The sequence below is a fragment of the Corythoichthys intestinalis genome, chromosome 17 (assembly GCF_030265065.1).
Source record: "Corythoichthys intestinalis isolate RoL2023-P3 chromosome 17, ASM3026506v1, whole genome shotgun sequence".
NCBI classification, from domain to species: domain Eukaryota; kingdom Metazoa; phylum Chordata; class Actinopteri; order Syngnathiformes; family Syngnathidae; genus Corythoichthys; species Corythoichthys intestinalis.
Genome location: NC_080411.1, coordinates 34,159,884 through 34,186,851, shown reverse-complemented (window position 1 = coordinate 34,186,851; position 26,968 = coordinate 34,159,884). Strand labels below are relative to the sequence as shown.

The following is a 26,968-nucleotide window of genomic DNA, read 5'->3' as shown; positions in this document are numbered from 1 at the left end:
CATGGAGAGTCTGATAGGCTAGGTTCATACTACAGGTCTTAATGCACGAATCCGATTTTTTCATGTTGTTCCGACTCGAGTCAGGCATTAACTTGACGGTCTGAACGGGACAAGTCGCATAGAAGTGGACCATTTCAAATCCGATCTGACTCACTTTCGTATGTGAATCAAATCCGATTTGTGCCACATTTTTTCAGAATGTGACTGGCGGTCTGAACTGCCAAGACTCCCAAATCGGAATTTCTGCAGCAATGACGTCAGCAAAGAGCAAGAGGCACGGAGGATGGCAGTCATGTAGGCATTAGCTAGCATTAACTAGCTTGAACTCTGCTTTTAAGCACGAAGCGGGCTTGACCACAGTCATAAAAAGAAATAAAATGATGAAAAGAATAAGCCTTACAAATTTCGATTTTCATTCTGTGCGCCGAATGAGCAATATTTCATTATTGCACACATGGCCGAGTCGGGGCAAACTGACGCACCCACATCATTTCACGCACACACGTCCATATAAACTTTGAATCTAAGACTTAACGGGGATTATTAATGTCTGTTATTCGTGTCCTCTTTTTGGAAATCAAAATATGATCACTCTGGAATGATATACAGCTAGCATGTGTAATTTGTTTTGATGCTTCTGCGCATGCGGGTCTTTTTGCTGAGCGCATCTCAGACTGCAAATTAGTACGCATGCGTGATACTTGAACGGTCTCAGTGGACAAAGGCAGTCTGAACGGGCATGCCAAAAAACAGATATGGCAAAAAATCGGATTTGTGCATTAAGACCTGTAGTATGAACCTAGCCATATATGCATAATAAGGGAGGTGCCTGTTTTGGTTTTAGGTCGCTAGCAGCTTTGGTTTTGAAAATATTTGAATTTTAAGTTTTCGAAAATAGGCTTCCTACGGATCGGCTCTGATCCCCATGTCCCATCAACTGACAGTCTATGGAATATGTTTTTTGGCTTTGACAAATATAACACTCTTTAGCATTGACGGACACAGCTATCTTTGGCATTGATGGGTATAGCTGTCTTTGGCATTTACAGCTACATCATAAAAACTAACATGAAAAACTGTTAAAAACCTGTAAAAAATCAGGGAAAAAAACACACAAAAAATGGGGAAAGTTCATGTCAATTGTCAGCCATTGGAAAAGAATGGTAATAATAGCCGTGGACTGTACGTTTGTACCCATATCAAAATAATAGCCGTGTTTGCCCCTCCCAGTCCAAATGGATTTGACGTCTCCTCCCGTTAATGGCAGCCAATAAGTTAATGGTCTGTACAACTTCAGATAACACTTCATGAAGTGCACAACTACACAAATGTACTTATGTTATGTGTTTGTTTACTTGTGATATTCAAAGGACAGGGCAAAAACCAAGAAAAAAATAGTTCAGGGAAAACACAGGTCGACTTGTTCAGCTGATTGTTTTATTTATCATTTGCATTGACACCAGATGCAATCTACTGTTTTCACTTGCTATCAAGGGAAATGCATTTTGACTTGTAAACGGTGAAAATAATCAAATGCATTAAGAAAACACCTTATAAGCAGTGTTAATATGTATGACCCAGCAATTGTGCCCTGTTCTTGCTCGCCATCTACTAGTATTTTGTTATTCTTCAATATTACATATCATCCTATAGTTCTGGAGTCTCTTCTATTTACATAAATACAGCTGAATCCCAACTTCACAACATGTGGGAGACTCCTGTCACTTGATTTTTTTGCTTTTATCACATAGTTTTCTTAAAGAATTACAGAATATGTACAACCATAAAGTTCCCGGCGGCCCGCTGCCGGGGGGATCAAACACAGTTGAAATCATTACTCGCTTTAATTAAAACCCCTTGACGCCTGAATTTACATTGAATATATATATACGTCAAACTTCAGTGAGGGAATACTTAAGTACATAAAAGTAGTAATTATATATATATATATATATATATATATATATATATATATATATATATATATATATATATATATATATATATATATATATATATATATATATACATACATACATACATACATACATACATACATACATACATACATACATACATACATACATACATCCACATATATACTGTATATAATGTAAATATGGAAAGTTACAGTGGAATAATACAACATACTACTTTTAAAAAATAATAAAGAAATAGAAATAAATATATAGCTAGCTGACTTAATGTGACTAGTCATTTTGTTTTACTTCTACTTCTTAATTGTTTTCATGTAATGTAAAGCATTTTCAATTACCTCACCAATTACAGTTGAATTGCGCTATACAAATTAATTTGCTTTGCTAGAAAATGTTAAAATTTTAAAATAATACAAATTCAAATTGAAGTAAAAATGTATTTGGAAAAAAAAAACATTAAATAAAAAGGAGAAATTTATTTAGTCCTTTTTTATATTATAGAAATTATATTTTTTATGTTTAAGTATTTTTAAGTATTTTTTTCTTATTCATTTTCTATATTATAGATCTTATAAATCCATTTTTTAAATTCATGATTTTCTCATTTTTAGCTAATTTTCTATATTTAGCTATTTTGTATTAATACCATTTTGGTGTACTCAAGTATTCCTTCAAAACTTGATGTGTACTTTTTAAACGTAAATCCAGGCAACGAGGGGTTAAATCCATAAAAACCTCACACAGATTTGTCAAAAGTCTTCATGTTAAGTCAAACTTACAGCTCTAATTTTTCTTTGCTAACAAATCTAAATAAATGAACAAATAATAATAATATTAACAATAATAATATGAAAAATAAAAATATTGCACTTAAATTCAGAACAGCATTGGACCTGTTTGGCGGTTAGGAGGAAAGCTTTTGAGCAGAGTGCTTTTTTTTTTTTTTTTTTTGACGTCCAACCAGTTATTCCATTACTCTAAATAAATAGGCAAAGTGAACTTTTCTCAAGTGACTTGTCGTGTATTGCTTAGTATAAGTAAAGGAGTGCAAGTTGGGAAGCCAGGAAACCAAAAAAAGTGAAACCATGTCCTGAGAAATCCTCGTTCATCAGCTACGTTTGTTTTTGAATGAAAATGTGGCTTATCCTCTCATTGAGTCCGTTTGTTCTTGCCGTTCAAACGACTTTTCAAGTCTTGAATATGTCCGTTCATGCGCATTCTTCGTTTGTTTTTGTCACAGTCTGTAGAAGGAACCTAGATGATCGTGGAACAGAGCTACAATTTCTTCACGATGGTGAGGAACCATCAGAGGTTGTCGTACCAACTGTTTGGGAACGGGCATTGTAGAGCAGGGGTGTCAAACAACTGGCTGCCATTGATGACGTTCATTCCCCCCATTCCGGTCAAAATGGATTGGATGTATTGCGCCGTCAATTGGCAGATAAACTTAAGCGTTGTCATGATTAGTCAACAAAGTGATTAGCAAATTGATCTATTTTCATAGTCAAAATTAGTGTTGCACCGATTGTACTTTCAGTACCGATATTACACAAAAATGATGTCAAGTAGAAGGGTGGCAGCACGTTAATTTGCTGCTAACCCTCCCACTTGAAATGGATTAGATGTCTGTCGTTGTCAATGGCAGCCAGTTAGCCAAAGCAATGCCTAAACAAGCCATGATAGCAATTACATTACATTGACGTAAGTGTGCAGTATTTTAGTGTTAAATGCAAAAAATTGTTCTTTTTGTTTGTTTTTTTTTTCCCCCCAAAAAATGTATCAGTACAGTATCGGCATTGGCCAATACCATACAGCCGGGTGTCAGAATTGGTATTATGAGCCAAAAAATGGTATTGATGCAAGAAATAATTAATAATAATTATTATTACAACGGAAATTTTAGGTCGATTTTATTTTAACCAAAACATGAAGTAGATGCATGTGTTTTACTTTCACGGTGGGCCAGATCTGGCCCCCGGGCCACCAGTTTGACACCCCTGTTGCAAAGGAAATGAAAGGACTACGATATAAGAAAATGAACAGAGTGACAAACAGTACCGGCCTGTCTTCATTTCTGCAGCGGCTTTTTTTGTTAAAAAAAAAAAACTACCCTATTTCTCCAGTACAACTGGACCCAAACATTTCTTACAAAAACAGTGATCCGACAAGCTTCTTCGTAATTCCGTTTCGGAAACCGTTGAGTAAACGTTCCTTTACAGTGCCGTTAGCGTTTCCGCGACCACCGAAAACAAATGAGAAGTTATAGCGCACAGGATGACAGACAAAATGTCAACAACAAAAAAAGGCAAAACAAAAGGAGAAACTTGGCATCCCAAACGTGCCCGCTCCTTTCGGGACGATTGTTTTTATGTCGTTCTTACGTCGTTCTTATGACGAAGACGACGTCGAAGTGGAGCTGGCCTTTTTTTGGTTGATCAAGTCCAAGTAGAGCTCGGAGCGGAGGAAGCGTGGGTATGAGTCTTTCTCCATCAGTCCATATATTCGCCTTTGTGCCAGCTCAAAGCAAGAGCGCGTCACATTCTGCAGGTTGTCCTTTGTGTGATCCCGAGTATACGAGTCTAGGTTCACCTGGATCGACGAAAAAAATACAGTAAGTTAACCCTTTATTGGGCAATTAAAGTGCAAGAAGCAACCCAAAACCGACAGAAAGTGACCCTGAAATGCTCAAATCTAGAGTAAACGAACAAAAAGCAATAGAAAGTGACCCAGAAATGACCCAAAATGAACAGGAAGTAGCCAAAATTAATGGAAAGTTACCATGAAATGATCAACGGAAGTGACCCAAATTCAAAACCAAGTGGCCCAGACATAAACCAAAATCAACCGAAAGCGACCTGAAACTGCCCCAAAATCAACAGGAAGAGACCAAAATAATCAGGATATTATGAGTTACAACACATAATGAAAATAGTGAAGAATAATCATATAAACATGATAGTACAACTTTTTTTTTTTTTCAAATTTATTTTAATTACCAAAAATAGTGACTTGCCATATAAAAGGTGAACAAGAAAATCAAGGTGGCGACATGCTCAAATCGTGTTCCTCACCTCTTTACACGACTGGATAGCAATATATTCTGCAAAGATCTTCTTGGCTTTTGAGGCCATCTTGGACTGCGACTTGATCTTCTTGTATTCTTCGCACGCCAGCCAAAATTCCAGATTCTCCTCGCTGAACTCGGTGCGCAAGAATGCTCTGAAAGCTGCCAAACCATCTGAAAGAGAGCAGAAAGAGGGACGATGATGATGAGGAGGATGACGATTATCAGGATGAGGAGTATAAACAAATGGAAGCGTTGACTGGGTTACCATGGCAACGCTTCTTGGAGTTATGTTTTACGTGATTATCATTGTTCTGCTGTGGCATAGATCAGTTATTATATGTTGAGGTCTATGTGACTCAAAATGTGGTTTCCACATGTGTAAATCACTATTTTGTCTTTTTTCCATTAACTAAGAATAGAATAGAATAGAATAGAATAGAATAGAATAGAATAGAATAGAATAGAATAGAATAGAATAGAATAGAATAGAATAGAATAGAATAGAATAGAATAGAATAGAATATACAGTGATCCCTTGCTACTTCGTGCCCTCAGTCCACCGCGGTTTTTTTTTTCAATTTAAAAAAAAAATTCTAATGAGCTGTCCCAAGCCGATCGCATAGTCTCACTCTCGCTCCCTCCCTCCCCCTGCTCTTAGTTCATCAGGCACTGCGGCACTCTACTGGAGTTGCCTGTAAAAGTTAACAATGTTGACAGATGTTTGTGTTTGATCTTGCCGTGTCACGAGCTTCAAAAGCGCTGCATGCGTCAATCATCGTTTAACTTGTTACACAGTTGCTGTGGCGATTCATTGTGTGTAAGTGAAAGGATTTGAGTGGACTCACTCAATGAAGTGTTGTGAGTGCTGCCTTGTAACAGACAGGCTCTGTGTGCGCATGCGCGGGCGGGAGGATAAGGAAGCGCGCGCTGGAATGAATGTGTGTGTGTGGGGCGACGTTCGAGGCAGGCGGACGTGTTGTGTTCGCGGCAAGAAATGCCATATGTTAAAAGTGATCCTGAGCAGTTTGTAATTTACACATGTCACTCCAAGAGTCACAGCCAAGGGAGGTAACAGAAGCATTTAATAAAGTCAAGCATTTTTTTACTACAGTACTCTATTCTTGTTTTTAAAAAATTGGGTGGGACACTACCATGTTTAAAACATATCATAATTATAACATTTGAAGTGCTTAAAAACCATTTATTAAAATATATATTGCGGAAAACACAGACAAGACTGAAAAAGCAGTTTCTCATCTTGCACTCCTCTTTAAAAGAAACTGCAGTATTTTAAGCCAAAACAACTGTTGTGTTTGATAGAACAATATGTCTGTATGCTGCCATAGCAGATTCATGGCGCATTAAGCCCCCGAATTATTTTTAATTTTTCCGTTTTACCAACCGCTTATGTTTCAACTTAGCCATATAAAGAAGATAAGTAATTATATTTATTGTTCAAAATGTCTGTCATTTTTAGCTTGGAATCTTTAATTGATGTCTAATACAGTGGTACCTCTACATACGATCACTTCGACACACGATCTTTTCGACATCCGACGTAAAATTTGAGCCGCCATTTGTTTCTACATCCGACGAGTTGCTCGAAATACGACGACATGACAGCACTGCAAACGAACGCACGGTGGATTTTCTTGTGTGAGAAATCAACACAGTTTTCAAAAAAAGTTGATACAGTTGGAGAAACAAGGAAAAAAGTGATGCTTACCTTTGAAATGAAGATGCAAGTTATAGAAAAATATGAGCTTGGGGTGCGCGTCCCTGAACTGGCTCAACAATACAGCTCCGTGGTCCTCTTCCGACCACCGTTCGCCACTATTTATAAGTTAAGGTGACAGTTATCATTGTGGTAACATTGCCAAGGAAATCGCCAGCTTCGTCACGTTTTTATCATTTATTTAAGAACTTATCCAACACAAAACGCCCATTGTCTTAAGCAGTTGACTGCTCTCAAGAAAACGAAAGTATTATCTCTACCGCACCGACCTATCTCACTGAGACGTCAGCTTCGCGGTGCGTTCAGGGACAGTAAAAAGTGTCCGCCATATTAGAATCCGCTTTGTTACATTATTTACAGGAATAATTATTAATTATTCTTATTATTATTATATTATTCTGAATTATGTATTCATAACTTATTTGTTTTTCTATGTTTAATTGCCATTTGTAACAGTGCCAGCAGTATTTATTAAGAATTTAGTGTATGTTTTTAGGCTTTGGAACGAATTAATGGAATTATAATGTATTCCTATGGGGAAATCCTGCTCGACATACGACCATTTCGACTTACAAACAAGGTCCTGGAACGAATTAAATTCGTATGTAGAGGTACCACTGTATTTAGTTAAAAAAAAAAAAACGACTTGTTATTCAGTTATTCACTCGCATATTTTAAACTTTTAAACAAATTACGTCGCAATGAAAAATTCTGTAAAAAAGTCAAGGGTATCTACCTCATAACTATCGCTTAATTGTATTTGTTTTGTTATTGTAGCATTTGCCCCGATATGTTAGATGATAAAAATAACGTTTAAAAGGGTAACTATATGAAAAAGATAATCTAATGTATCTGGCTGTGGCCATTCACAGCTGTGTCTTGACAGCCGGTGATACATGCTACATGGAGTTTTTGATCGAAACAAGGTAGGTACACGATAATATCTCGTTAAAATAGTGGCGTCTTTAATTCTGCTCTCGCGTGCTCTCGCCTCCAGTTGTATCATTTAAAAAATTTTTTTTTTTAAATGGCCTCCTGTTCAAAATTTTTCTTCCCTCAGAAAGTGGAGATTTTAAGCTTTCCAATGAAGTATCACACATGCATATCGGACAATTTTGAAATTTGGTCAAATTGGGGGTCTCAGAGCGGAACTTCAAGTCACCTGAGTGTTTTCCGCCATATATATATATTTTTTTAAAATCAACTTTGGGAAAAAAGTGAAAAAAAACATGTCTTATATTTATCTCTTTCCAATACTAAATCTGAATAAATACATTGCACAAAAAATCTTCTGATCCCATTAACTGCGAAAAATAAGGGATCACTGTATATTAAAAGCACCCATTGACGGCGCTAGACATCCAATCCACTTTGACTGGGATGGGCGAATTCATTCATTCGCCCCTCTCAGTCAAAATAGATTGGTTGTCTAAGCGTCGTCAATGGCAGTAATGACTTCAATGAGTGCCCAACCTGGTTTTCACGAGCTATTTCATACAAAGCATGGGTGTTTTACAACAAATGGAATAGACTCCATGCAGCTGGTGAACTTTTCGGAGCCTAGTTAATGATTTGAGGAAGACAGCATCTCTGAGAGAGAATGGCAGGAAGCCCAATCTGCCCACACCTCCCAGCCTGCACCTTTCCGTTCCCATGGATTATTCGAGAGCTACGAGCAGGTCTTACTTCACTCCGTGGAAGGGAGGAATTTACATGGGGAATGAGGAACAGATGTCTTTACGTCAACTATTCTGTCTTGTACTCAGCTTTTGTTTCCTTTGTACCATAGGAGGTGGTTGGAGCGGAATACAAAGATGCACCTATGGAGTAATTGTTTTGCTGTGACATACATGCTCAGATATACAGTAGCTGTCATTAGAATTGATGGAAATGACTGATGTATCTGTCTTTGGCATTGACAGATATAGCAGTCTTTAGCATGAACAGTTTTAGCTGTTATTGAAATTGACATTTCTAGACGTCTTCAGCATTAATGGATATAGCTGTCTTTTGGCGTTTACGGTTATAAACGTTATTGTCCTCTGCGGACATAGCTGTCTTTGGCAGTGATAGTTCTAGACGTCTTTGACATTGACGGTCACAAGATTTAAAATCTGCATAAAAAGGCAAAAATCGCAAAACAATCTGAGGAAAAAAATGAAAAACTGCAAAGAAAAACTGTGAAAAATCGAAAAAACAAAGAAAGAAATATGAAAAAATGCACACAAAAAAAAGACATGAAAACAGAAAAAATCTGTGATAACACAATCGATAAACACCCCTTCCACCAAAAAATGTGGCAAACTGAAAAACTGCAAAAAATCCCAAACCACCAAAAAATGTTGAAAAAAATGCAACAAAAAAACATTAAAAACTCAAAAAAGAACAAATGCAATAAGCACAAACAACTGGAGAAAAATAAACCTCCAAAGAGTAAATAAAGGGTGAAAACCTGCAAAAAAAAATTCAACAACCCCTTCCTCCAAAAAACAAGAAAAAAAAGTTGAAAAAAAAACCAAGTCAAATTTTGTCCATTGGAAAACAATGGTAATTTTTTTTCAAAGTTTTGGCAAAGCCGTATAGTTTTGTTTAGCCTGGTTTGCCTGCATTAATTTGACATAAAAATAACATGAATTGCACAAAAAATGTATGACGAGTAGCAGTTGGAACATTTGAAATTTTATTTCATAATTTTGCCATTGGAAATGAATGTTTTTGGGGGTTTGTTTGTTTGTTTTTAATTTTTAGAGTATGCCAAATTTGGAACTGTGTCAATCGATCAAACGGTGTGGGCTGGGTGTTGCGCTGAAAAAGTGGACAGAACTTTAAATAGTATACAATATATACTTTTAATATATAATGTTTCTCTGTATACTTAATCTTTTTCCTTATAATGACCCAATTACATGCATGAAGAAACAACCGAAAGAATAGAATAGAATAGAATAGAATAGAATAGAATAGAATAGAATAGAATAGAATAGAATAGAATAGAATAGAATAGAATAGAATAGAATAGAATAGAAAGAAGTTGAAGCCTCTTACATTTGTGCGCCAACAGCTTGTCAAGAGAGTCCCCCCACTTGAGTGCATCCTCTGGGGTGGGCCTGCAGATAAAAGCAGAGCGGTTCTTGAGTAAGCCCATCTCTGCTAGGTTTCTCATGGTGTGACCCATTCGCCAGAAACAGAATGCCACACGATTGAGCCAAAATGCTGCTTCCTTCCTTTCTGATCACCCTGCCTTAATGCTCCCGCTCAGTGGTTTTAGGCTTGACTGTGTTGAGAGCAGTGCAAGCCATGAGTCTGCCTGCTTGACTCCACCGGAGGGAGGTTTTTATAATCCCCATGAATGTAAATCTAGAAGGCGTGATAGGAGGGGCATCGATGAGCCAATGGAGGGATATTTTGGCTTTGGCAGACTCCTCCCTCAAGAGAGATTGTCTGCAACCACCATCCGGATACTACCTTTCATGCTCTCATCTTCTATTAAGGAAGGAAACATGCAGTTTAACTTTAAATTCAGTAGACAAAATGTCTTGTAATAATGTACTAAATACATCATACAAATGTCTGGGACAATGTAAAATATTGTTATTTTTACTCATTAAATACCGTTTAAATTTTGAATGTTATTGGGGGCTATAAACAGATTTAATTTCTAATGAATATGCCTCAAAATGCCCACATTACATGGAAAGCTAACAGGAAATGCCTCAAAATCAACTGAAAAAGACCTGGAATTGAACCAAAATTTCAAAAAGTGCCCCCAAAATGAACGGGAAGTGGCTCAAAAAACCCAAAAATCAATAGGAAGAGACTTGTAAATGCCCCCAAATTATCTGATTGGCTATCATTGACGGCAACAGACACTCAATGTTTATTCAAACGAACGAACGTTAATTCGCTGCTACCCTTTAACTTCAAATGGATTGGATATCCACGAGTGACAAACATCTGTTTGTGTTCATGACAAACTCAGACAAAGTACTCTAATTTAAAAGAAAGGTGAAAAGTACCCCCATTCAACTGCAAATGCTTTTCATTCCGAGACGCTCGTCCGATAATCAGTAATCAAGTCAAGACCCGGAAAGGTGGTCCACATGAATAGCAAGGAAGTGGTCACTTACTTGACTGACTTCATAGTTTTGTCCAACTTTCCGGCTGGGTTGCTTCCTGGAGATTCGTTCCTCCGTCGCAGGAAAGCCAAGCGGTTCTTCATGTCTTTTGCCCTGCGAGAAGAAGAGAAGAATGATAGAAAGTCCCGAAAACCAATGTCTGAGTACCGTCCACAGTCCACTGTTGTAAATCCAAACCAAACATATGGAGACAAGAAAGGAAAATAAAGACGCATACATTTTAGGTCTTCAGGCAGTTGTGCAGGAATGATAAAACAGGATATTCCGAAAAGGCGTGTTGTCACTTGCTATTAGTTTCTCATGTCAGCGGATTATCAAAGAAAAAAACCTTCTCTCCTATAGCTGTGCCCCTGGCAGGTTCCTTGGCAGGGACTGAGCAAAAGTGTCGGAGGAGGAAGAGAGAGACTCATTCCTCACTCCTCTGGTTTGATCATGCCCTGAGGGGACGCCGAGAGGGATCCGACCCCCGGGGCCGAAGCTGTGGTGACCCCCCGACTTCACCCTCTGCTCACAACCTCTCCCGACCACCCACTGTGTCCGCTTCAACCCCCTCATCTTTAAAATGCACCTCTGTCACCTCAAGAGAGAAAGGGAGCTCATCACAAGGTATGACGTTCCCAGAGGCGGTTGACGGAAATGTGCACATTCTCCTAATCCCAGGGTACGTGTCCTGGCTTTTCCCGACCTGAAGCACATGCGCTGTAATTGGGATGTGACCTCACTCAACACCCATTTCCTGAGTCCTTGCTTTTGATTTCCACTGTGAGTTGCCAGGCCTGCTAATAGTCCAGCCCGGACGCGTGTTTGCAAAAACTGTCCCTCGATCAGCGAGCAATCTAAACCCTGATTCATCCATAATTTTTCCATAAAGTTTTGCTTGGCATTCAAAAATGCATATTGCGTTGTTATGAGCTTAACACTTGTATTGTGTTTGGGTCAAAATTGACCTGTTTCCAAGTTTAGGTATGTAAAAATCAGTGGTACTATTTACATACCTAAACTTGAAAATGGGTCAATTCTGACCTGAAAACAATTTACTGTCAAGCAGTGATCCCCAACCACCGGGCCACGGACCACATTTACTACTGAGCCGTAGAGAAATAATCAATCATTTGTTAACAACTGCAATCTGGCCTGTGGCTCTTGACACGTCAATATCCCTGTCTACGCCATAGACTAATCCTAGCAAAGATTTGTGTAGGTCACCATCTAGTGGTTGGCCGCAATTACTGGGATGTTTGCACAGCGTCAGTCAATGTAAACAGTAACTTTAGCTGCTGTTGAAGTGTGCTGCGGGCAGCGACGTCTTTGGACAACTTTTTAACGAGGAAGAACGCCACCTGCTGAGCCAGAAGAGGAGCCTACAACTAAGTCCATTCTGCATTATACAGCATGTGGCTAAAAGCTAGCAAACAAGGCAACCAAAGCGATTGCACTGAGAGCATCATACCTCATAGCGAACCGTATTGGTAAAGCCAAGAAACCTTTCACAATTGGAGAAGAACTCATTATGCTTGCGACCACGGATATTTGCCGTCAAGTTTCAGGATAGGCTGCTATTAAAAATGGTTGATTCAGCATATGGTGAGTAAAATTTTCCCTGAATTTAATATTCGTTTCTAGCCCCGTCGCGTTATTTTATATTTACTGTCATTTTAAGTGACACATTGCTGGTCCGAGAAAAAAATGCCCACATTACACCCCCGGTCCGCGGTACAAAAAAGTAAAGATGCACTGATACCATTACTAGTATCGGCAGGGGGGGGGCGATCCAGCTCGAAATAGTGGTATTGGTATCGAGGAGTACCAACAAAAAGGGCGCCGATACCATTTACCGGTCCATTATTATAACACTTGAACGCAGCCTTTTTTTCTCCTGACGCTCACTACCCTCTCTGTTGTGTGATGACACGTGACTTGCATGCTAAGCAGCTATCGCTATTGGCCTGATCCAAAGCAATGAGAGTGGCCCAATAGTCGCTCTTAACCAATGCCGGGGCAGCTTTTTCATCTGTAGGAAAAACAAACTACAAAAGGAAAATGTGGGTGGTCTGGAAATATTACAGTTTATAATCTCCCTCGAATACAATGGCTGCATGCAAGATTTGCGACCTGAAAGTTTCGAGAGGTGGAGTTAAATTGGCCAGTTTCAATACCTTGAACCTGATAAAACATTTGAAGACGAAACGTGAACGAACACAAAGAGTTTGAGGCCGCAACAGCAGGACTGCAGAGGAAGGGGACTGGACCTGAGCAACAATCCCTGGTCAGTTCGTCTACTTTACTTTTATCGTCTTTTACTGAAAGAAATGCCGCAGTAATTTAACACCTGTTTCAAAAGTAGGGTTGCCACCTTTAAGAAATAAAAATAAGGGACCCCCCTCACACCCAAAGTTGTACAAGTACTAAGTCTATCTATTCATATATATTTTCCATATTGTTTCAATACAGAACACACCTTTTAATTCCCAAATCGGAACGATTCCTTATCTCAATGGACAGGTGGCAAGCCGATTCAAAAGTGCTGTAGAAGTAAGCAAAGTAAGCTAAGCTAATTGGCTAAGTGTGTGTTGCTGCTGGTGCACAGAGAGGGAGGCTAATAGAGAGACAGGATGCTGTGGTCAATTATTATTACTTATAATTTCATGAAAGTTGCACTGTTTGGCCTTTGAGCGCCAAAACACAGGGTTTAAAAAGTGTTTTCATTATTCATTCATTGTATTTTTACATGGTATCGGTATCGGTCGGCCGCTACTGCATAGCCAGGTATCGGTATCAGTATCGGGGCCAAAAAATGGTATCGCTGATGGTACTGCTGTAAAGGTTTATCATTTTCAAACTGAGTTAAGCCACAGATCAAATTTGATCAAATGCAAAAATTTATAGCACAATACAAGGGCTAAATGGTATTGGTACAATAGGGTCATCAAAATTATCAAAAACTATCAAAGTATCAATACTGAAATGTTGTATCCAGATAATTTGATTGCAATCGTATCAGTACTCACGTATTTTGTTTTACGCACGAGAAATTTGTTGTCATGGTGGATAATTGCATTGAATTTTGCACTTCTCTAAATCGTCACGATAATGAAGAATATTTTTGCATTTTCCTTGTGAATTCATTGACAGTGCTAGACGTCATTCACTTTGACTAGGAGGGACGAATAAACATTCTAGCGCTATCAATGGCAGTGAAAGACGAACATTCGCAGTTTAATGAAATGGATGTACATCACGGGATATTTTTTCATATTCTTGTTAACTCATCGGCTGCCATTGATGCCGCTGGACGTTTACTTCCAAAATCAGTTAGATCGACTTAACAGTTCAAATTCTGCTTACTTAGAAATGTTAGTACAATTCGCCCTCCTTCCCAATTGAAATGGATTAGACGTCTCGCGTCGTCAATGACAGCCTCAAAGTCGATGCGGCAGCTGTGGCACACGAGCGCGCGCACACAGCGATGACTCATCGGCTGTTTGAAAAGATTCTCATAGCGCTGCATGAATCAGCCTTAAAGCAGATGTGAAATGCAGGCCGTGGCTCTTTCCCTCTCGTGGAAACAACGGGGCACTCTGATGTGAACAACTCACACTTCTCAGCCTGAGGCATACTGTTACCCTAATAAAAAAAAAAAAAACTCTTGCTGTTTAAAAAAAAAAGAAAAAAGAAAAAAAACTAAACCCAAGAGCAGGCTCTACTTTTAGGGTTGGGGTCTACACTGAAATTAATTAACTCGCTCTAGATGTTTTGGCCAAATAAAATAGAATTCCCAGTTTTATTATCAATGTCTGCATTAAGGTGCCTACATGGTAATGATGGGAGGATGACGTCATGATTTTTTTATGCCTTTGTCCTGCCATCATGTGGCTGTCAAAAGATATTGCATATTTTTTCTGTCACAACGCTATGCAGTTACTTGGGCAAATCAGCGCTTCAGAGGTATAAAGTTGCCCCATTATAGGGCACTCATTTAAAGACTGTGTTTTAAAAAAAATAATAAAACAACTAACGTTTAAGTGTTATTGCTTAGTTCTCATGGAAATGCTGTAAAATTATCAGGAAGTGACCGAAATAAACAAGAAGTAAACAGAAATGACCCAAAATCAATAGGCAGTGAGCAAAAATCAACAAGAAGTGACCCAGAAATGCCCCAAAATCAGCAGGAAGTGACCAAACTTTACAGAAAGTTCTCAGAAATGACTCAAAATCAAAGGAAAATGACCAAAAATCTACGGGAAGTCACCCAAAAATGGCCCAAAATGAGCAGGAAGTGACTCGGAAATGAACCTCCATTGAGAGAAAGTGACCAAAATACACCAGAAGTGACCCGTAAATGCCCCCAACTTAACACAAAGTGACCCAAAATCGGCAGGAAGTGGCCTGTAAGTACCCCAGAATAGAGTTTTTGTCGTCTCTCTAGCTGGGTCACATGAAATAGCTCCATCATCTTATTTCAAACAACCCACTTGCAATAAACTGGAATCGTTTGTGACTATCATATTAGCAAATCCTGGCACATCAAGTACCGCCGGCCTATCTGATCGCAGTTTCAAAGGGCTCTTGCGTATTGTGACACTGGACAGCAGTTTATGATCTTACTTTCACAATTATCCGATGGCTGGGGCCCTCTGTATTCCCTCCTCAAATCAGTTGCGCTAATGGCAGTGTGCAAAATAGGTTGCACTCCTTGGGAGAGGCTACAGACATGCCACAGATGACGGCGTGGCACTAAGGTGTGGTCAAAAATGAGGAATGCAAGAGTGCCTTTGTTTACACGACACTGTTTCAGACTCATACCAGAATACAACTTTCCACCATTTTGCTCTATTTGTTTACACAACAACTGAATTTTATTTGTTTGTTTATACAACAATTAGAATGTTCGTTCGATGCCACACACCCATTTCAAATGCATTGGATGTCTATCACATCACATACTGTATATGTCAATGGTAGCCAATTAGTTTAACAAAACAATATTGGAACCATTTCTGACCAAAGTGTGACCATGTTTTTACAAATCCTGAACTAATTCTCCAATTATCAAATGGATTAGACCTCTATTGCCGTCATTGGGAGACAATGAGTCAATATGCAGTTAAAATAATCAACTATGACATTCATTGTGATTACTTACATTCGGGATAGTAATGAATTCAAAGTATTTAGCACACTTTTATTAGATCAGGCATTGCAAGGCAAAGGCCCATATAGTAAAATTCCTTTTTTTTCGTTTCTTCGGCGGGCCACACAGCCCAAACCGTTTGACCGACTGACACCGTTCACATGTCAAAATGACCGGGATTTTCACGCAACGCGGGGAATTTTCTAGAACGACCCCCCTGAAATTTTCCATTCGCCTGTAAATGTGATTTTTTAGAAAAAAAAAAAAAAAAATTTATTCAAAACGCTACTTGTCCTACAGTTTTTTAATAAAACGCATAATTTACACATAAAAAATTCCGCAACCGTAAGGGGCATGCAACTTATTTACAGAATTTGGCAAAAATGTACGGTTCCCCCAAGTTTCGCCGAAAACTGTCCCATTCATTTCTAATGCGATGCCATTGACAGCCATGTATGTCCAAATTTCCCATTCGTTTGCAATCCCCTATAGAGCCTACCCACCAACGTCATAAAACCACGTGCTCGCTGCATGGTTCCGCCCACTTGTCCGTCATTTTGACTCTGTATTAGCATTGTTTTCAATTGATGGCGGAATTTAAAATGCATTTCATGGAAGACCCGGTGCTTTCTGATGCCGCAAACTCACTGGATCTGTTGCATAAAAGGCGTTATGAGGAAAAGCTTCGTTCTATACAGTCGCCAGATCCATATTTGATGCCCAAATCGATGTTTTTCGACCCACTGTCTTCGCCCTGTCTGCCTGACATCTGCTACGCTGATATTTACAATTATCTTGTCCACACAAAATCAGCCTATTCCCACGAAAATTTGAAAAACTTCAAGAGCTTGGAGGCTTATAAATACTTTGTTGCTGGTTGGGTGAAACAGGTCCTTGTTCGGCAGGAATCTATCTTTTGCTTGGAAAGGTGAGTTACGAAATTTTCAATTCAAAATCTTTTGTTATTGCTAACATCCACTGTCAAGTCTAATGTATTTCATGTCGTTTGTCAATGGAGTTAAGGCTTTTAATGTTTATATGGTTTAGCGATAGCACTCTCACGACATACATACGTGTATGTTGTCGGCGATTAGCCTAGCAATGATCTTAATTGTGGTTATTTGTCAGCCCCGTAGACGAGGCCAGTTTCTTTCACTTGGTACCAGCTAAATATTATTCAAAAAATAACGATGGTGGAAGAAAGGGAAGTCACAAACATCTTGAATTTGAAACTATGTCGTACTACGTCGTATGTTGTCGGCGATTAGCCTCGCAATGATCTTAATTGTGGTTATTTGTCAGCCCAAAACCCCCTAAGTATATCTTAAATGCATCTTACCGGATCTAAAATGACTACTACATAGTCTGTGGTGATTTTTTGGTGCCCAGTTTTCACGTCGAATTGCAGCCGTCCATTTCGCTCTCCTCTTTGGATCCCTCGGAATACGGTAAAACTTCAAGTCTCTCCTTTCATCTTCTCTGTTAGTGCAACCAACAGCCACACACGCCTTCACCATTTTGATTATTAATGTTAAGGAGCAGAAAAACACGCCGTAAATAGGAGAAATGTACGTAGCCGTAACAGGTTAACACTATGTTTTGACGGACAAGTGGGCGGTACCATTCAGGAGAGCGGAGCTGTGACGTCACGTGGGTAGGGTCTATAGCAGTTGACTGCATGCCTCAGCTCGCCAGATCCGCATAGCAATCACACCCCCTTAAGTCAGTGCCCCAAATGCGGCCCGGATCAGCACTATGACAGTTTTGCCTTAATTGTCGCCTTGATTGCACAGATGGGTGAGCCTGGGACCAGGTGCCGCTGATCATCGTCAGCAGCTTATTTAAACCAGTCCTTGGCCTCACATCATCGCCAGATCAACAACTCACCTACAGGTATGTGACTTTCAGCTAACAAAAAATCTTGTAATCCTGATACTGACCTCATTTTTGTGTTTTTCCCCCTACTGTGTTTTTCCTGTACTGCTTGCCTGGCAAAACGCCTGCCTGCCCGTTCACCTGTTTTATCACCAAACTGCCCACCGGATTCTTTGGACACTATCTACCACTCCATCTCATCGTCAATGAATTAGGTCCCCCGTTACCCCAGCACCTTAACAAATACAATATGTTGTTTACAGTGTAAAAATTGGTCATCTTCAATGTTGAGTTGCTTGTTCCAATTAAAATATTTTGTGAAAAAGAGTGTTATATTGTTGTTGTATGTTGCATCAATAAAGTGTTGTCATTATTGCTTTTAATAGACAAATTTAATTTGCATTATGAACACATTACAGTATAATACATTGAACAAAATGTACTCCAAATTTAATACTGAAAACGGTTTTGATACAAATCTGGCCCAGATTGGGTAATATGTGTGCCATATCCGGGCCATATATTAATGTAGTGTCTGCTACTTTGGCCCAGTTCTGGCCCAAAGCTGGTTGCTGATCCGGCAAGTGACTCCTTAGTGAGTTTGGGCCATTGTTCAAAAACACACTGGAGTGGATCCGTTTTACGAAGTTGGGCCGAAATTTGCAGTATATCTGGCCCATCTCCACTCCAGTTATATTGTGCTATCTGGGATGGCAGGAAAACATAGGTTCTTGTGATTTTTGACCATTTACCATTACAGCCCATTGACATTTTGTGACCTGATATCAACAGGAAGTGACCCCGAAATGTCCCCAAATTAACAGTAAGTGACCTGATATCAACAGGACGTGTCCCCCAAATGTCCTTAACAGGAAGTGACCTAATATCAACAAGACCTGTCCCCAAAATGTCTCCAAATAAACAGATGGATCTGTATCAACCACAGCAAAGCCCCATCATAATTTCTCCAGAAATTGCAGTTTATAGTGTTAAATCTACTGTCATAATAATGAAATATTTATCTTTGTTAATTCAGGAGACATTAGGTCAATGCACGGTTGAAATAATTGTGTTAATTAATATGTGAGTTAACTGTGAGTCAACTTGTCCCACCATTTACATTTACTAGGATATACAGGATACAAGTAATGTCTTGAAAAAAATTCTTTAGCTCTTTCAGTGAAACTGAGGATGATAGACATCAAATCATGTGGTGCTTGTCATACGCCTGCTGTGAACTGAAATCACTATTCATTATCACTGGTAGACGTCCAATCCATTTGAACTGAAATGGCTTCGACGTCTATCGTCGTCAATGGCAGCCAATGAGTTAAAGTCTGCAGACAAAATCAGGAAAGAAGTACTGCGGAAAGTGTAAACTGAGGCAATGGAAATCCAATCACGACAGAAAGAAGGTCACTGCAATATTCCTAGAAGAATGGTGAAAAGGGGAATTGTCCTTAATTGTATCCATAAATATCCCAGGACAGCCACGTGCCACACGCCTTTCCCTCGATTAACATCGAAAGGGAGGAGTTCCATTTCCTTAGCCTCCTCCACACACGCACGCACGCACACCAGTCCAACACATCATGCACTATTCTTAAAATCCAGGTTGGTATGATGATATTAATAAAAAGGTCTCCGGTTTCAAGTCAAAGCAGTTTCCTATACTAAATAGCTGGAATGGCTCTCGGGCCTCAATGGGGAATTCTCCTGCTCCCCTGCTGAGACAGTCAAATGAGATGCACGGCGGGGTCAAATAGCTTCTCACCAAGCTTAGAATTCCTGCAGGATGCCTAAACACGCATGCACACACACTTACACACACACATTCCTGGCTCTTACCTTTCCAGGTACTTCTCAGAGAAATCAAGCATCGAGTGAAACATAGGTGCAAATTTGTTTGGCTTGACGGCATGTAAGCGTGTGTCTCAAGCGTGCGGGTTTATTTGGCATAACATTCATCTAACCCCTTGGAGGCTCCGGTGGGAGCATTTATAGCGGCCTGTGTCTGGAGGAGGCGGACCTTCACACCACACAATCATTCAGAGTCGGTAGATTCCTTCCATCAAGCTTTGCCTAGTGTTTATGTCTGTAAAATTGTATCACATTTATGTTTGTTGTAAACAAATCAGTAGTATTTTCATATAGGGTTCAGCATGGGTTTAATCTGCTATCGCTTATTACACAGTACTTTATAAAACGCTTCCGGTGCTTAGACGGATCTTAAGCCAATACTTAAAAAATAAAGCATACAAGAAACTCTACCGTGGCAAACTTTTTTCCATTGAACATTATTATTATTTTTCAAAACCACATATTAGCAAATTGGAATACAAGTATAAAGTTAAATCAAATAAAATTTTTAAAAAATGAATGAAATATTCTATAATAAATTAAATTGGCATGCTAATTAGCCACGTTATCTGCTTTGTGTACAAGCTTACATTACAGTATGTTTTACCACCACTAGACACACTACACACGCTGGAGTTAACTCTTGTAGCTAGTGGGAAACGTTCATGAGGGAGTTTACTAACCCTTTATTTTGTGTAAATGCGAAATCATATTGGAGATATTGCCGTCTCTGGTAACCACCCCTCCGCAAACGTTTTACATGTCAGTTGGCCCAACTAAGCTGCAGCTGTCTGTAACTTTCCTGTAGCCGAAGTATTCCCTTACCAGCTATTTCGTTTTCTTCGATGGGGGAAAAAAGTTATTTCATGTCCCCCAGCCAACATGCAGCACAGCTGACTCACTGACACTGAGCAACAACTTGAGGGGGAGGGGTGAGCCCTGCATTTATGGGACATGAAAAATAGATAATACCATAGTGTCGGTATGACGGAAAATTTTAGCGCTTTTGAAACCTTGATGTTTTCATACCACGGTATACCTTGAAACTGGAAAGCTTTCAGAATGATAAATACATGAAAAAATGTTATTAAGTCATTTAGAGCCCAAATTTAGAGGAAATGAGCCAAAGTGTATAGTGTGTGACCAGGAATGCTCCAAAAGCATCATTAAGTGACCCTAAATCCACCCAAAGTGAACCGTAAGTGTCCTGAAACCAACAGGAGGTGACCTGGAAATGCCTCCAAGAATGAACAGCAATTGACTAATGAACAGGAGGTGAAACAGAAATGCCCTGAAATCAACAGGAAATTATCCAAAATGTACGCAAAGTGACCCCGGAATGCCCCAAAATGTATAGGAAGTAAAATTCACAAGGAACTGACCTACAATTAACATATTGCCTGCCATTTGATAACCAATTCATTTAAACTGGGAGGACTGGCTGTGCCATAGATGGCACTAGATAGCAACAGATAGTAGAAACCCTTTTATGACGGCAATGTCGACAAAGACATTCCAGTATCGCCACCATATTTGATGGGCTTCCTCACCGTCATCATAAACGTACAAGTAAAGGTTCATTACAATACAGTTGCACCTTTACTTATGATATTAGTTGGTTCTGGAAGTAGTTTCGTAAACTGAAAATTCCATAAATAGAGACGTATTTTCCATGTAAATGCCCTAATCCATTCCAAGCCCCCCAAAATTCAGACATAAATCTTTCCTAAAGCATAAAAATGCATCAGAATGTAACAAATAGATGTTACGATTAGATTATTGCACAATAACAATAAAATGAGTTGTAAATAAATAAAATAAAATAAAAAAAATAAAAAATAAAAGATTAACGAATAAAAGTTAATACACTTATGTAAGGCTGTTGAAACATGAGGGGCGGATGAAGAGGACACTGGGATACACACAGACACATACAGTAGAGGTCCCCCTTAGCCCATTGGATGCCAGGAAAATGCTAGGCAATAGCCAATGGCAGAGCAGCTCTAAGTATGTTACGTTCAGTAAACTCTCGGAAATGCGAGTCGCAACCCATACTGTATTTTTCCCCTTCGTATCCTGAAATTTAGTTCGTAATAAGAGGCAACATTTCCCGCTGAGGCGTGTCTTAACCTGAAAATTCTGTATGTAGAGACGTTCATAAGTAGAGGTACTACTGTATTAATATAACAAGCTTCAAATAGCAATTGCAACCAGCTACGAGTTAGTGAATCTAGTATTGGTGAAACAAATGCTCTGGCGGTTACTGAGGGACATAATGTTGCTAATAGCGTACTGCTATTAGACCGCAATTGCCCCCAAGAACGGTTGTAGAGAGACGTAGGATAACCAGAGGGTATAAAATATAAGAAAGACGGGACAGGCGAATGTCATTGTCAGTGGTGCAAGGCAATTCACGCAAGAAAAAGCTATCGATAAAAAAGCTACCTCTGAATCAGGGCAGCACTTTTTCCCGTCTTTTTCAGCCCTCGCACTCAAGCCATCTCTTTAACTAAACATTTGTACGTTCTTCTTCATCTTCACCAGTGAATTTGGCACCGGGGACATCATTTTCGGACAGAATTGGTAGGTTTAGCTCAGTAAACAGCTCGTTCGTACACTATTTACATCAGTACTCGCAGAGCGATGCCAGGGGTGGCGCATGTGACCTCGAGGAACATGCTTTTTTTTTTTTTTTTTTTCTGCCGTACTAGAATAAAGTGTACTTGCACATCCACTCAGTGGGTGGCAGTGGCACTCTCATTTTCAAAGTGTGCGCTGTATTTTTGAAGTAGCAAGAGCACACAGAAGAGAGATATGAAGAGCTGTGCGCCGTTTTCGAAAGCTGTTTTCCGGCCGGACTCACGCAGCGACCCACTGTCTTCTCCGGTTCTCACGTGTCCACTCGAGAGGTGCCATTTTCGGCTTGGGATCGTCACGACGACCGCCCTCACCTACGTTTCTCCCTCGGCCGCCGAGCTTTTTTCGGGCCGTTTGCCTTTTGGCTTTGACATTTAACACAGTGGTAGATGAGGAAAGACCACTGTTTACTGTGTGTAAAAATGATTATAGCGGACAGCCGGTGTTGTGCCGTAAAATAGCCGACCCGCGTGAAATGTCCTCCCTGGCGGAAGCGCCCACATCGTCACTCGTACAAACTTTTTCTAACCAATCGATGGACACGGAAACGACTTTCTTTTACCGTGAATACGTATTATTTTACTCTGCTTGAACTAATAAATATTGTATTGTGAATATGTATTATTTTACTCTGCTTGAACTAATGAATCTTGTACTGTGAATATGTATTATTTTGCTCTGCTTGAACTGATAAATGTCATACCTGTGTGATTGTCATCGGGATATGGTCCTGAAAACCTGGAGACTAATACATTTCTGTTCAAAGATGGTTATGTGGCCCAGTCCACGATTTGTTACCAAAATACATTACTAGTATTTTGTGTAATTTATTCATTTATATTCATTCAAAACTGATTTTACAGTCGTAAATCCATTACTGTAACACTGTACTGTTACATGAAAACATTTGACGTTTTCACCTCCATAAAGCCTCATAAATAAGCGCTCCTGTCAGGGGGGACATTTTTCGGCACAACAGATGTTGATGTAAACGTGCCGAATATTGCCAACAATCGTCCTGCTTTGTCAGTGTTATATCAGTAAACCAGTGAGCACTGTTAGCATGCTCAGTGCAAAATAACCCCACACCATTGCAAACTGGAGGTGATACTGTGAGCAGCGAGCAGCGAAAATAAAAACTGTCCTTCTGTCCAAAGACACTTTTTTTTTTTTTTTGGGCATATTGTCCTCATTAGTTAATGTTTCTAATCAATTTGAATTTGTTATTATTTACTGATTTTATTTTTCAGTATCAAATGGTCAAAAATGTACCTTTAGTGTATTTTTACAGTTTGGATGTGACTTTTTTTTTTTTTTAATTCAGGCAAATTGATGCGCGTTAAGTCTTTTCTGTTACAAACAAAACAATGTTAATAAAGTCATACTTTATAAGTTGATCTCTGTTATTTTCTCTAATAGAAAAAAAGGACACAATGTGAAGCAGAGGCGTACTTATAATAGTAATATTATAGACAAATGATACTATTTACAGTGGCGGCAGAGTTTAGGGGGGCGCGAAACATTTACGTCTTCCTTGGGGGGGTCTTACAGAAAATAATCGAGAAGCACTGATTTACATGCCTCTAGCATGAGGGACAAACGCGAGCTTGACCCCCCCAGCAATAGTTCCTAACGTCATGAATATTAATGAGCAAAGGTGACGTGTTATGTGCGATACACTATTAGCATGGCTAACATAATTTACATCCAGGGTTGCCAACTCCCTGAAAAAATAAAAAGTTGTTGGTAGCCGTCACCCTTTGATTATTTTTTTTTGTATGTGAAAAGTGATTTTTTTATTCATGAATACTTATAATATTATAGTTTGCACTTTTTAAAAAAAAAAGTTTTAAAAAAAAAAAAAAAAAAAAAAAAAAGGAAAAAAATGGCCAAACACACACACACACGCACAAAAAAGCTTAAGCCCTTAAGAGTTAAATCATTTTAGTTTTCTATTTAAATTATTATATTCCTTTAAATCAAGCAGGACATATGTTATTTTATATAGTATAGTATATAAAGTATATAGTATATTTTAAATTAAAAATATGTAGATGATAATTAAGTTTCTCCAAGTGCTTAAATATGTAACTACCGGTAATTAATTCAGGTTTGAGTAAATTTACATTAACTCTGAGGTAAACTTATTCTTTCTTTCTTTTAAACAATTTAGGTGCGTTCAAGGTGCCCTCAGCAATAACATTTTTGCAAATGATTAATCCAAATATAATATGGAAATACAAATTAAATTGACAGAGCACAAAACTATAATCTAGTTAGTAAAAAATAAAGTACACAAAGAACAATAAATCATCACTTTGAAAATGCTTTTTAGTCAAGCTTCACTCAACCCTTTTATCTCCCACCACCTCTTATGTTGTCTTCTGTTTTCATCATGGCAAAAGACAGTAGCTCGACCAATGAGATAAGTGGGATTTCGTATTATCATTGTTCCGTCAGCTCATTGGTCAAAAAGCAGGAGAAGCAGGGGAATGCGTTTCCCTGCATATTCTTGTAAAGCACCATACCAGTATTCGTTCGATTTACAAATAAGACACTATTTTCAGGTTTCATGATAATACGGGACAATGTGTGTCCCTTGAAAGCTCAAAATGGGACGTGTACTTTTGTTTCTGAATACGGGACGAGTCTGTTTTTCAATATACAATACAATATTTACAATTTACATCACACTTAGAGCAGCACTCAATTGTGGGAAAAAAATGGGTATCGTTACTGTTGTGCTCATATGATAAGTACCATATTTTTGCGACCATAGGGTGCACCATATTAAAAGGCGCAGGCTCATTTTCGGGTGATATTTTTGTATTTAAGAGAGACACAAGGTGCACCGTAATTTTGGGCTCATGAAATACACGCTAGCATGCACGCTAGCTTGCGCACTAGCATTTTTTTTTTTTTTTAAGACAGCGGCAGCAAAATGAGTTCAATTGTACTTTATTAAAGAATTTACAAAGTACTAACATCAATAATAATCGATCCACAAATCCATTTAGGTCCTCATCTTTTGTATCCGAATTGAACAGCTGGGCTAGGTCTCCATCAAACATGGCAGGTTCCCTCTCGTCATTGTCAGAGTCAGTCTCCTTGTCGTGCATCTCCTCCTCCTCAAAAATGATGCTGGCTTTGGTGAAAGCACAACAATGCAAGACACCTTAGCCTAAGCATCCACAATCCATTCGAAAATGTTGGCGTAACTCGCCCGGCACTGCCTCCCAGTCTTCATAAATCTGTGTTCCCCATTTACCATCCATTGCTCCTACGCCGCTCGCAACTGGACTTTGAACGCCCTTTTTACACTGATGTCCAGCGGTTGGAGTGCCTTCAATGATGACAAGTTCCAAGTTCATCAGATGCTACTGCGGGCACGCCCCCCAATCATATGCAACCTTCTCCCTTTAAGGTTCTCATGCAGCTCTCACTTACACCGCCTTTTCAATAATTGCTCGGTCAGACAGACACATTCTGGCACACCACATTATTAGGCGCACCATCCATTTTGGAAAAAATGTTTTACTTTTAGGTGCGCCTTATGGTCGTGAAAATACGGTACTTTGCTACTATCTTTTTATTTGTTTTATTTATTTATTTAATAGGGGCAGTGCACATTAATGAACATCTAAAAGATGTAAAGTAAAGTAAGCAAATATGCCCCCCAAAAATGCTAATTTACATCCGTAGTCCCTAGGCAGGTAATACAAAGACACAAAAAGACAAACAAGAACAAAAGATTACATAAAACAGTACAGTACAATAGGTTACTAAGAACTTAAAAGTCATTGATTGTAGGACTGGTTTACTTTCAACAACTGCTTGAGCTGAGTTTTGAAGGTTCGTATTGTGAGACACTCCTTGATGGCGAGTGGTAAACTGTTCAGGATTTTACTGGCCTTTACAGAGAGAGAATTGTGACCAAAGGCTGTTTTTCTGATTGGCAGCTCACAGTCCCCTCTAAAAGAGGCCGTGGTCCTGAGACCACTGTGATCCTTTTTTTTTTTAATAGACCCTACCCACATGACGTCACAACTCCTTCCTCCTGACTGGTGCCGCCCAATTGTCCGTCAACACATCATGTTTCCCTGTTACGGCTACGTACATTCCTCCTATTTACGACGTGTTTTTCTGCTCGTTAACATTAATAATCAAAATGGTGAAGGCGTGTGTGGCGGTCGGTTGCAATAACAGAGAAGATAGACGGAGTAGACGGAGAGACTTGAAGTTCTACCGGATTCCGAGAGACCCGGAGAGAAGAGAGCGAGATGGCTGCTGCAATTCGACGAGAAAACTGGGCTCCAAACGATTACCACAGATTATGTAGTAGTCATTTTATATCTGGTAAGATGCATTTAATATATATTTAGAGGGTTTTGGGCTGACAACCACAATTAAGATCATTGCTAGGCTAATCGCCGACAACATACACGTATGTATGTAGTGAGAGTGCTATCGCTAAACCATATAAACATTAAAAGCCCTAACTCCATTGACAAACGACATGAAATACATTAGACTTGACAGTGGATGTTAGCAATAATAAAAGATTTTGAATTGAAAATTTCGTAACTCACC

The 26,968-nt window shown here is 39.1% G+C and overlaps 1 protein-coding gene across 8 annotated transcripts in view; it reads right to left on the bottom strand.

The window, feature by feature from the left end:
- Positions 1-806: 806 nt before the first annotated feature.
- The window catches only part of rgs3a (regulator of G protein signaling 3a), a 196,483-nt gene continuing 170,321 nt past the window's right edge, over positions 807-26,968 (bottom strand). For 4 of the 8 annotated variants that reach the window (XM_057819522.1, XM_057819524.1, XM_057819521.1 and 1 more), the window contains 4 exons: positions 10,867-10,968; positions 9,785-9,846; positions 5,009-5,175; positions 808-4,526 (listed from right to left, as the gene is read on the bottom strand). In XM_057819522.1, coding sequence (XP_057675505.1) covers positions 4,326-4,526; positions 5,009-5,175; positions 9,785-9,846; positions 10,867-10,968 — 532 coding nt within the window. In that variant the 3' untranslated portion in view covers positions 808-4,325. Of the gene's footprint in view, positions 4,527-5,008; positions 5,176-9,784; positions 9,847-10,866; positions 10,969-11,092; positions 11,424-26,968 lie in introns of those variants that run through there. The other 4 variants (XM_057819528.1, XM_057819520.1, XM_057819526.1 and 1 more) reach the window with 4 other exon arrangements.